The sequence below is a fragment of the Thamnophis elegans genome, chromosome 9 (assembly GCF_009769535.1).
Source record: "Thamnophis elegans isolate rThaEle1 chromosome 9, rThaEle1.pri, whole genome shotgun sequence".
NCBI lineage: Eukaryota > Metazoa > Chordata > Lepidosauria > Squamata > Colubridae > Thamnophis > Thamnophis elegans.
Window position 1 is genome coordinate 28,615,732 of NC_045549.1, and position 11,548 is coordinate 28,627,279.

An 11,548-nucleotide genomic window follows, 5' to 3' on the forward strand; every position below is an offset into this window, starting at 1 on the left:
GGAATGAAAAAGAAATCCTAATGTCTGAAGAAGAAAAAAATAAACATAGTGACAATATTTTTAATTATTTTTAAACTAAACATGAAATAGCAGTGATACTGTTAATAGTTATTTAATAGTTATTTTAGTTAATAAATTATGCTAAGTGAAACTGAGCATTTGAATGTATAGAAATCTGCAGAAGCTACTTTCAGTACTCATCAAATTTCTATTCTGAAATCAAATTTCTTTTGTTAACAGCAAAGTAGCTGGTTAAATAGGTTTTAATTCCAGTCAATATTCAGTCAGTATTTATAATACTGAAATTAGCAGTAACATAAATATCTTTAGATACTTGTATCAGGTCATGAAGAAGTGAATTATTGAAAAGATAAAAATAAATTTGTTTGCTTTCTGTCAGAGTTCATATTCACAGCCAACCTTGATAGAAGACCAGAATGATTTAGACAGGTTTGCTTTAGAGATTCATAACATATGCTTGCTGGACAGAATTGAGTTATCTGTGCTCTGGAGAGTAAGTTATTGTAGCAGGAGCTGACAGAGATGAAGATAACTGAGGGAAATTCAATTACCTTTTAGTGTTTTCCTTCTAATAGGATTCTTAATGTGAAAGAGATCCTTAGATGATGCGCCTTTATTGCTTGGCAAGATCTACTTTGATACGTACCTTCAGAATAAAGTGAACTCTCCTGTCTAGACCTTCATTTGAATGAATCATGTGACTGCTTCTTAAATGATGTGTAAAATTTCAAGGATCAATAAAATATTAGTAATAGTAGACCATGCTCTTCTATTATTAATAATAATTATTTTAATGCTGTTGCTCAAGGAAGCCATTGTGATGATACTTCCTGTACTTCAAATCTGTGGATTTGAAATGTATTGTGTGCGGTTGGTCTAGGTTTGTTGTAAAATGAATACAGCTCTTCTGAACAAAATGTTTTCATCATTAAGTTAATTTTAAAATGCTTTCTAATCATTTTCTGTAAATTAAAAAATTAAAGCAGGAGGACTTAGTTCTATATAGTTACAAAAGGCAAATAGACCTGGTGGTAAATGAAGGAAGGGTGTGGGCACTTTTGACTTTGAAATAATATCTGGTTTATTTTTATGGCAATACCAACTTGAAGTATAATAATTGCAGAATTAGCATTAGGTTTCTCTTTCTCCCTCTCTCTAGCTCTCTTTTTTTTTGAAGATACAGTTTTACTAATGCCCTTTATTTTTAAATTAGCCTAATTCTACAGTATTCCGATATCCATATCAGGTCACCGATATCTATATCAGATCTAGTGTTACATTCCGACAGAAAAATAATTGTTGCCTTACAAAAAGCAAACTACTTTCACATAAGAGAATTACTTACACAGGATTCTGCATCTTATTAAAAATATGTGTAGACAGAGTCCCGGGCTTCCTGTGGCTTTATAAAATACAGGCCCAGGCAGTCTTGATTTACAAAACAATTGTTTCACTACCGTTTGGAGTTACGACCCTGTCTCATCTTTACAACTGCTTTTAGCATCATGTGATCACATGACCATTATTTATTATGATTTTTTTTTGCTAGTTTCCCTCCTTTTTGCTGAAAGAATAGGTTCACTAAGCAACCACTTACCTCAGTGGTGGGATTTAGCCAGTTCGCACCTATTCGGGAGAACCGATTGTTAACTTTCTGCAGTCCAGAGAACCGGTTGTTGGAAGAAATCTCCTTTTGTTTTTCCCCACTTTACAGGGCTAATCCTGTAAGGAAGGCGGGAAGGAAACATTCTGGTGTTGTTTCTGGCCTCATCTTTATTGCCCTGCTTACAGAAACTGCCTCTCTGGTTAACCTTTATTACATTATAGCAGCTAAGGCAAAGCGCCCATCAACATGAGTGACATTGAGTTCGCCCACCCAGTCACATGATCACCGAGCCATGCCTACCCAGCTGGTCATTAGGACAGAGAACCGGTTGTTAAATAATTTGAATCCCACCACTGACTTACCTGTATTCCTAACTATGACCACAATTGGAAACAGAATCTAGGTTGTTGAACAAAGCAAATGCTAAGCAAAACCTCACAAGATTGCTTCACTCAATGACCACAATCCTTGCACACCCAATTGTAGTCATCAAGGTATCTAACTAGGTCGTTAAGTGGGTAGAGAAAAAGAGTTATCTGATGAAAGATGTCAGTTGTCTGATAAAAGATTTCCAATCTTCAGGCAGACAGCTCTTTAAGAACAAAATGCAGGGCTGAATGCCTGCAGCAGGCAACTCTTTGAGAGTGAATGGGTTGTCTGCTAGAGTGATTCAGTTCTGTGTGGGGATGAAACCCTCTTGCAGACAGCTCCTTCATTCTCAAAAGAGCTGCCTGCCAGGAGACACTCAGCTCCATATGGAACTGAAATCCTCTGGCAGTTTCCAGAGAGAAACCTCTTAGCAGGCAGCAGCAGCAGCAGCTTGCAATCTTCTTTCCCAGATTCTCCATTGACTCTTTTGGGAAGCCAGTTGAGAACATGTCAAATGGCAATGAAATCATTGTGGGGTATTTGACAACCAGTTCAGAGGTGGGTTGTTCCCAGTTTGGCCCGGATCAGGCGAACAGGTAGTAGCGGTGGCGGGAAGCTCTGCCCATCCGCCCAGATGTTTCTGCGCATGTGCAGAAGCATTGCAAGCTCATGTGGAAACGCACCCAAACTGGTAGTAAAAAAATTGGCAATCCACCCTGAACCAGTTGTAAGTGTGAATGGGTCGCCAAGCACCCATGTCATAATCACATAAGTAGGGAGGGGTTTATGACATTTTGCAACAGCCAGAAGTGCTTTACAAGTTATAAAGCACCTTTTGTGGTGCTGTCATAATTCCAGACCATTGTTAAAGAAATAATTGCACATCAAGGACTACCTTTACATTGTTATTTAATATTATCAATCAAGATTAAATATATGTTTTGGAATTTTTTAGCATAGAATACAGGAGCATGGTGGCTCTTGTGGTTAGGACTCTGGGTTGGAGGATAGCAAGCTCATGTTCGAGACCTGAGTAATGCCATGGGACAGGGTGAGTTCTCATTCCTTGCTCCAGTTCCTGCTAGGGACATGAAATGAGCCACCAACTGGACATCCTTCAGGCAACGGTAATACCACCAGCTAATCCTTTCAATCTGCAAGTGCCTCAGTGCTATTGACATAAATGCACAAAATATAGAATATGTTTCACTTTACATAAATCAGTTTTTACTCTTGAAAGATTCTTTGTTATATTTCAAGATGTATGTACCAATGGAACTAGCGCCACCGAAAAGAGCAGAGAAAATATATATTTAGTTTTGATTGCCCTGGACTTACTTAATCAAAGTATACTATATGGCAACAGATAATTAATATGAATATTCTACTTTTAATTATCACAGTCTAGATTTATAATTAAAGTTTTTGTTCCAGATATACTCTGTGTATTTGAAAACCGATGCATAAATCTACAAATGCATGCACACACATACACAAACACGATTAATTTTTAGAACTGATTTCTAATACTATATTGTTTCATATTGTAAGAAAACAATAACATGTACAAAGATATTATTTGATTTTATTAAAATAAAATAAATATATAAAAAGTAGGTATATCACATTAAATATTATGTTATACAATTTGGGAGGTGCTTTCCTTTTATGAAACTTTGAATAAAGCACACTTTAAACTGATTTGCAGAACAGTATATTCTTCTCATTTCTAAGATGGAAGTAAAAAGTCCCCATATTATTCATTTCATCATCTTCTTTTGTTGTCTTGTTGATGAAAATGGCATCAACTCACTGTGACTAATCAAAAGCATCTCTTCATATTATTTGTTGATATAAGAGAATCAACTTCATACATATATAACTAGGATGGTGGGAGTGGAGAATTCTGGAAATCCATTATGTGTAGGGAAAAAGGGAGATAAATTAAAATTGAGCTTCTGAGCTCTTGTGAACTGACCTAAATTCTCCTCTATACGTGGAAGACATTTGAATAATTCTTTTCTCTTTACAGATCTACAAAACCACAACAAACCAGTTCTGTTTTAATAATTACGTTTATATATGGGAAGTATTATGCACAATTTTTAATAACATAATCGTGTTGCACAATAAAAACAGTTCTTTAGTACTTCACATTACCTTTCTAAAAAAAGAACTTTCTCACCATTAAATTGTATGCTGACCTTTAAATCTAGCCTTCTGTTCATGATACATCTACTGTTTTGTTTTCAAAATACTCTTTTTCAAGCAAGTTTTAATATTTCTAATGTCTGGAATATTGAGGAAATTGTAATGCAATGAAAGTACAGCATTTCTTTTTGTAATAAATAGGTTAAAAGACAGCTAATTTATATGCAGATTTTAAATCTCCTGATCTGTAAAAGACTGGATAAATGATGAGGGAGGGTGGAGGCTGCAGGTTGCAGAGATGAAAAGCCAATACATTGTATCCAGTCCATTAAAACAAGAAGAAATAGAAAAGATACCTTGATAAGTGTTCTGCCTGTGTTAACCTTGATGGCTATTATCGGGGGAAGGGAATGGGCCTGCTGCTATATCTATTTCATTGGCTTGGGCTTTTTCATGCTGAAAGAAATCAATACTTTGAGTCGTTAGATGACAGAAGCATCCCTTCAGAATTGAAGGTGGCTGTCAGACATTGTCATTGGTTGACTTTTGTTTGCTATTGAGGTTTTAAGCTTTCATTTTTCTAAGTCTTATTCAGGAGCTTTGGAAGATTTCCCTCGGTGGCATTTTTAACACAGACTGTAAACCGAAGGTTAAAAGTCAAGTGCAAAAAAAAGTCTTAAAGAACAACCCAAGAGCTTTTCCTGTTGTCAAAATATACGATGTTGACAAGAATTTGCATTCTCGGGTGCTTATGTGTTCGATTGGATTTTCTCTATGTCTTCTTACATATTCTGGGCAAAATGTATTTTACAAAATTGGAATCAGTATGCTGTAGATTCATGTATTTGGAAAAGGCTAATAGAATATAAAAATATACGTGGAAGATAGGCTTTCAACTTTATTAAGTCTCTTTTCTGTAGGGTAGAAGAATCATTGATCTGCCCAGAAATAAAGGGACAAAATTTTATTTTTTACTACATGCAACTTGTTTGTCACATGGATTGCTTCATTGCTTAACACAGTTTTACTGGTAATTCTGCTTTTAATTTAAAAGGACATTTAAGCCAATTATACTGAGTAGATTTCTATAAGCTTGTATAATGTATACAGATTCGTTTTAACAACCACATTATACACTTAACAGCTGCAGTTATTTGCCTAACAACTGTGGCAAAAGTTGTAAAATGAGGCATGCATCACTTAACAAGTACGTCAGTTAACAACAAATTTTGTGCTCAATTGTGGTTGTAAGTTGAGGAATCCTTGTATTTGTGTTCTATGATTAAGAGACGTTCATAGAAAATGTTTTTCCTCATGTATAATAATAGAGCAAAAGGGAAACATATTTACTGCAAGTATAAAATTATTTCTTCATTTGTATTACTTTGTAACACAACATAAATTAAACCAACAATCTCAGTTGTACCTATGTGACATGAAGCCTTTCTTGCTAATAGAAAAGGTACAATACTAGTTTGGTACATTTTTGCCAGTGTGCCATAAGTACACCAAAAAATCCAATCTTAACCCAGTTAGGGTCTTCAATCTAAAGAATATCTTGCAAGTGAATGTATTATTGCACATACACATAAGAGGTAAGTGTATCATTCTGACACACTCATTATTTTTTTCCTATTAAAATCATCCATTATACAACATTACATGAAGGAAGTACAATGAGAACAAACAAATGTATTTTGGCAGAAATATATGTTCTTATAAGAACCCCAGGTGATTTTTAAACTAGAGGTTTTTTTTATCCAGACAACAGAAATTCTTTAAAGCAGTAGATGACTCTATGATAGCATAGATGATCAAAAAAACAAACAAACTACATGATGAAAAAAATAGTTTAGTTTTTAATAAGCATGATTTGCATAATCTGGCTATTGCACATGATTTTAGTTATTTTTAAATTTTACTTCTGGTGGTAGGTAAGTCATAGATATACTTTATTTTATTACAAAATATTATTTTAAACATTTTATTGAGCAAAGACCCTAAGAGTGGTAGAGGTCCATCTGTTGTTAATGATCTCAAAGATTGTGTAAGATTGTGACTTGGAATGTAAAAGCAATATATGGTAAAAATCATGAATTAGTGGAAAGAAATGAAAGAAGGAAATTGATAAGCTGTGGTTTAGTGAGAAAGAGAAAGGGAAAAACCATCCGAAATATGAATGGAGGTAATCTGTTTGTGCAGAGCATCCGTGATGATGCCTGGGCAGGTGGGTGGAGCCTCCCTCTGCCGCCCCCACCAGTTCGCCCGAACTGGCAGAATATCTCCTCTACTATAAGGCCTTATACAAGTTGAGTTTGGTAATCTTTGGGTCTATCCAGTCCAAATAGAATCTGCCTGACCAAGATTTGACCTTTGAGAGATATTGCGTGCTGAAATCTCATGGGGCTAGTGCTCTTATGAGTTGGAATAGCAGCAAATATGGTAAAAGTCTTTCAATATCCAGAAGGACGCCGTGAAGATGATTTTTGGAAATGAAGATGAAGGTTAGCTGCTAAAATAACTAAGACAGATTCAGACAATTTCTAATGGTAGCTAGAGATGAAATATTGATTTTAATTCAGATAATGAGGACGGGGTAGTGGTCCTAGAATTGAAGGGACAAAATTTGTACTGCTGAAGGTTAATTAACTAATGAGTACTCACAATTCCATGAAACATTTGAGGTTGTGATCAAGTGATGATTCCGCTAGAACCATGATGGCGAACCTATTGCACGGGTGGGTCAGAGGTGGCAGAGCCCTCTCTGTGGGCATGCACACTGGCCAGCTGGTCTTTGCAGGCACTGGAGCACTGGAAAACAGCCTGAAAATGCCCCAAAATTAGGCTGTTTTTCAGGCTGCACTCAGGTCATTTTGAGGGCCGTTTTCAGGCTGTTTTTTGCTTGAAAAACAGCCTGGAAACAGCCCAAAAATGCTCAAAAAGCAGGCATGCATGCGACAATCAGCTGATCTTTTGGTTTCCGGTGTTCTGGTGCATGGTCTACCAATAGCTAGGTCAAGGCCAACTGTCAGTTTACCTGAGTGACAGAGGAAGGAAATTGGCCCATAATTCTGCAATTCCTTTTTTAGCTTTCAATAAGAATAGTTCTAGTATTTAGCAATACAAAGTGGTACATGCTAAGAACACAAATATTCTAATATACTCATGCTTGGAATAGCTTTGAGCTGAAAGTTATATAAGGATAGTCCTCACTTATGACCACAATTGAGCCCAAAATTTATGTTCCTAAGTGAGATATTAGATTATTGCCCCATTTTGCGACTTTTCTTGATGTAGTTGTTTAGTGAATCATTGCAGTTGTTAAGCTAATAACCCAGTTGTTAAGTGAATCTGGCTTTCCCATTGACTTGCTTGTCAAAAGGTTGCAAAAGATGATTGCATGACCCCAGAACACAGCAACTGTCATAAATATGAACCATCAAGCATCCAAATTTTGATCATGTGACCCTGGGGATGCTGCAGTGATTTTGTGAAAAATGGTGATAAGTCACTTTTTCCAGTGCCACTGTAACTTTGAACGGTCACTAAATGAACTGTTGTAAGTTAAGAATTAACTGTACTTTTTCTCTATCTTAAATAAAATAAGGAGAAAATTGGAATATTATGTGGTGTTGCATTTTTCAATTAAGTCCTTAAATATATGCCATTACAATCCACTTGACCTCTACTGATAAGCATGTAAAGAATGTAGTAGATCATGCATTCTGTGTACTTTTGTGTGCTTATGTACTGACTATAGAGACAAAAAATTCTGTCTTTTAAAATCACTGCATTGAAGTCAATCAAAACAGAATATTTACTATGCTGAGTGGTGGTATTCAATTTTTTTCCCTAACGGTTCTGTGGGCATGGCTTGGTGGGGGGTCATGTGACTGAGTGGGCATAGCCAACTCAATATCACTCATGCCCACTCAGTCACATGACACACACACACCACCACCAAGCCATGCCCACAGAACCCAGTAGGAAACAAATAGAATTTCTACCCATCTACCTATTTTCTGCCCAGGCCTGGCCTAATCTGTCAAAAGGCTTCCTGCTGCCTGCTCTCCCTTCACCAGTCCCATTTCTGCTCCTTCATAAGCCCCGGTCCTAGCCCTGCTTCCTCCCCCCCCCCCCCAACCACCTCTTTCTTTGGGCTTACCTTCCTTCCACGGTGGCTGGTCTGGACTCCAGAAAGCAAGCTCTCTTTTTCGGCATGACTGCAAGAAACCTCCCAGCTGCCTCTTTGCCAGCTGCTTCACAGCACCAGTAGCTACCTGGAGGCTGTCGAAAACCACCAGAGGTCTTGAACATAACGAAAAATCCACTGCCGTTGGCACCCTGTTCTTCGCGCTGACCGCGAATGTGCATGCCATTGCCTGCTGTGCCCGTCCACTCATACTTGCTCAGGCAAGTCCCTCCCCTGCATCAGGCAATGGGATGCACGTGCGTGGCTTGCATGAAGAACGGGGACAACGACAGTGGCTTTTTCAGTGCATTTGAGATCTCCTGTGGTTTTTGGCAGCCTCAAGCCAGCCATTGCTTTTTGCAGTCACACCAAAAAAGAGAGTTTGCCTTCCAGAGTCTCGACCAGCCGCCGCAAGAGGTGACCATGCGGGAGGAAGTAGGGCTAGGGCCAGGGCGTCTGAAGGAGTGGAAATGGGACTGGTGAAGGGAGACCAAGCAGCATGCAGGAGAAGGCCTCAAAAAGGCCAGAGCCGGGGAATGGTGCATTCCCCGTCCCAGCCAAGGTGAGTGGGCAGAGGCTTCAGGTCCTCAGGGAATGGCGCATCCCTGGGCCCCAACCCCTGACTCAAGGCGAAGGGCAAGCAGGTGGCATGCTTACCTTTGTTGAGCTGAGCAGAGCGGATGAGGTGCGGAATCAACTGGTGAGGCAATTAGCTGGGCCGCTTGGTGAAGGCAACATATATTGGGCTGGGGATGGGCGGGGCAAGTGTCAAGCAGGCGGATGGGGCGAGTGAGCTTCGAGGGGGTGAGTGGGGTGAGCAAGCGGCAACCAGGCAGGCAGACCTAGGCAGGGCCAGCCAGAGGTCATTACCGGTTTGGAGAACTGGGTCAAATTTCCCCTACTGGTTCGCCGAACAGGTGCGAACCAGCTGAATACCACCTCTGGCTATGCTAGTTTAAAAGATATTGATCTTAAATTTTATTTATTTTTCTTTTTGCCATTATTCAACATTCTATAGATATAAATGTGTTATTTTAATTATATAAATATGGTATCAAACTTTTCTTTATGTTATGCATTCTGATTCAAATTCAAATTATAGCTCTTACATAAAAAATCGTCTTGGCAGAAGGACCTTTGCACAATTACATATTATAACCTAGTTATGACCTTTCCTAGATTAGAAAGTCCTATTCAGTCTTTTATGCTCAAATACCATCTAATACAGCATGCAGTTATGATTAAACCAAGGTTTGCACATGTAACGCTACATTAGGGAGTTGCATTGCCTACCATTTTATTTCTGGGTACAGTTGATGCTGCTGTTGGCCAACTTTAAAGCCTTACATGACTTAGGGCCTTGATAACTCCATGAGTAGCTTCTGTCACATGACTCTTCAGATGGGTATTTCGTATGAGTAAGATGAAGCTTCCCCCAAATGGTAGTGCATCATATTGATTGATTAAAAATTAATTTTTCACTATTATATTAAGATTATTAACTTTTCAGTCTCTGGAATGGAGTAGCAGTTGTAGTAATCAGTTATGGAAATACTCAGGTGTCATATTGAGTAATCGCTAGTCATAAATAAGCTATAGTAAGTCATAAATGAAACATAGTAAGTTTCTTGCCTATAAGAATAAGTAGTAAAGTTTGTCCCTCAGTAAAATTTTGTCTATTAATTTTATAGTTAAGTATCACAATGTTGGGCTAAATGAAAAAAGTATGCTTCCTAAAGGATATATTTATTAACATTTTCTAGCTGAAGCGCAGAACTAAATGCTACCATTACTATATCTAATATTGAATGAAACTATTTTTATTGTTTTTATTTTGTTGCTGCCATTTTTCATTTTGGTGTCTAATGTGGGTATCTCCAGTCTTATAAAAACATGTAGGCATTTGGGATATAATAGTATGTTTAACCTGAATCGGTAGATAAACCATGTCTGATATTTAATCTATAATAGCTCTGTATAATGGGTAAAATATAATATTTTCTTTATTTTATAATACCATATTCATATTCTAAGCAAGGAAGAAACCTTATCTGCAAAGTTTAAAGCACTGTATTTGCCATTACAACAAATAAGTTAGACAAACAGGTGGGATCCAATGACTGTTTTAATAAAACAGGTACTACTTACATGGAAAAAAAAATGTTTCTCTTGTTATAATGCAAGCTTTGCATACCATAAGTCTTTGATTTACAGTCTCAGTTTTCCATTTTCACATCTGATCATAATTTTCCTTTCAATATATTTAAAGAACATTTTATTTAATAGAATAATTTATATTTAAGTAACTTGCAGGCTTTAATGAAAAATATATATAATTTCTTATATAGCAAATATATAAGACTTAAATCTCAGTTACTTATGAAATATGTCCATGCATTTTGGTCCTTGAGGTTTCACCACAAATGCGCGAACGACAAAAGCGCGTCTGACTAAACCGCGGTGACAAAACCGCGCCGACAAAACCGCGCTGACAAATGAGCGCTGAAGCGCACCGACAACAGCGCGCCGACAGAAGCGCGCTGTAACATAACCCTAAACCTAACCCCAAACCTAACCCTAAACCTAACCCTAAACCTAACCCTAAACCTAACCCTAAACCTAACCCTAACCCTAAACCTAAACCTAACCCTAAACCTTACCTTAACTTAAATCGCGCTTCTGTCGGCACGCTGTTGTCGGCGCGCTTTTGACATCGTGGTTTTAGTGCTGCGGTTTTGTCGGCACGCTTTTGACATTCGCGCTTTTGTCGTGCCACGGGTCCTTGAAAGATGTTCCCAATAGAATCCTCTGTTTATATTTTGTAGAGAATATTATTTGTCTACAGTATCTTGAAAAAAGGGTCCAATGGACCCAGTGAGACTTCTACCAAAAATGCATAGAACTGTTATGTAAACATTTTATAGTTTTAATTGGAGATACCCTTAAAGGGCAAATTGCATATTTCCCCCAGTGGACCATGTTTTATGAGGATGATAATGTTCTGCTCAGCTGTTGTTTGCAATTTCTGGTGTATTATTAAATTTTGTCATGTGTTCATTTTCTATTCGTTGCAGAAATTTTAAGCCAAAAGTATAATATAAGCAATTTCACTGTTGACAAAAAAAAAACCCCTAAAAGTACAATGCAATTTTTTTTTTTTTTTTTTTTTTTTTTGTTCCATCACATTTTAGTCATTGTGTGCCCAGTAT

The 11,548-nt window shown here is 37.5% G+C and overlaps 1 protein-coding gene across 1 annotated transcript in view; it reads left to right on the forward strand.

Annotated features, from left to right (window-relative positions):
* The window catches only part of LRBA (LPS responsive beige-like anchor protein), a 383,648-nt gene that overhangs the window by 132,570 nt on the left and 239,530 nt on the right, over window positions 1-11,548 (forward strand). Inside the window, 1 exon segment of the mRNA XM_032223698.1 lies at window positions 11,531-11,548. This exon segment is cut by the window's right edge and continues 149 nt beyond it. Coding sequence (XP_032079589.1) covers window positions 11,531-11,548 — 18 coding nt within the window.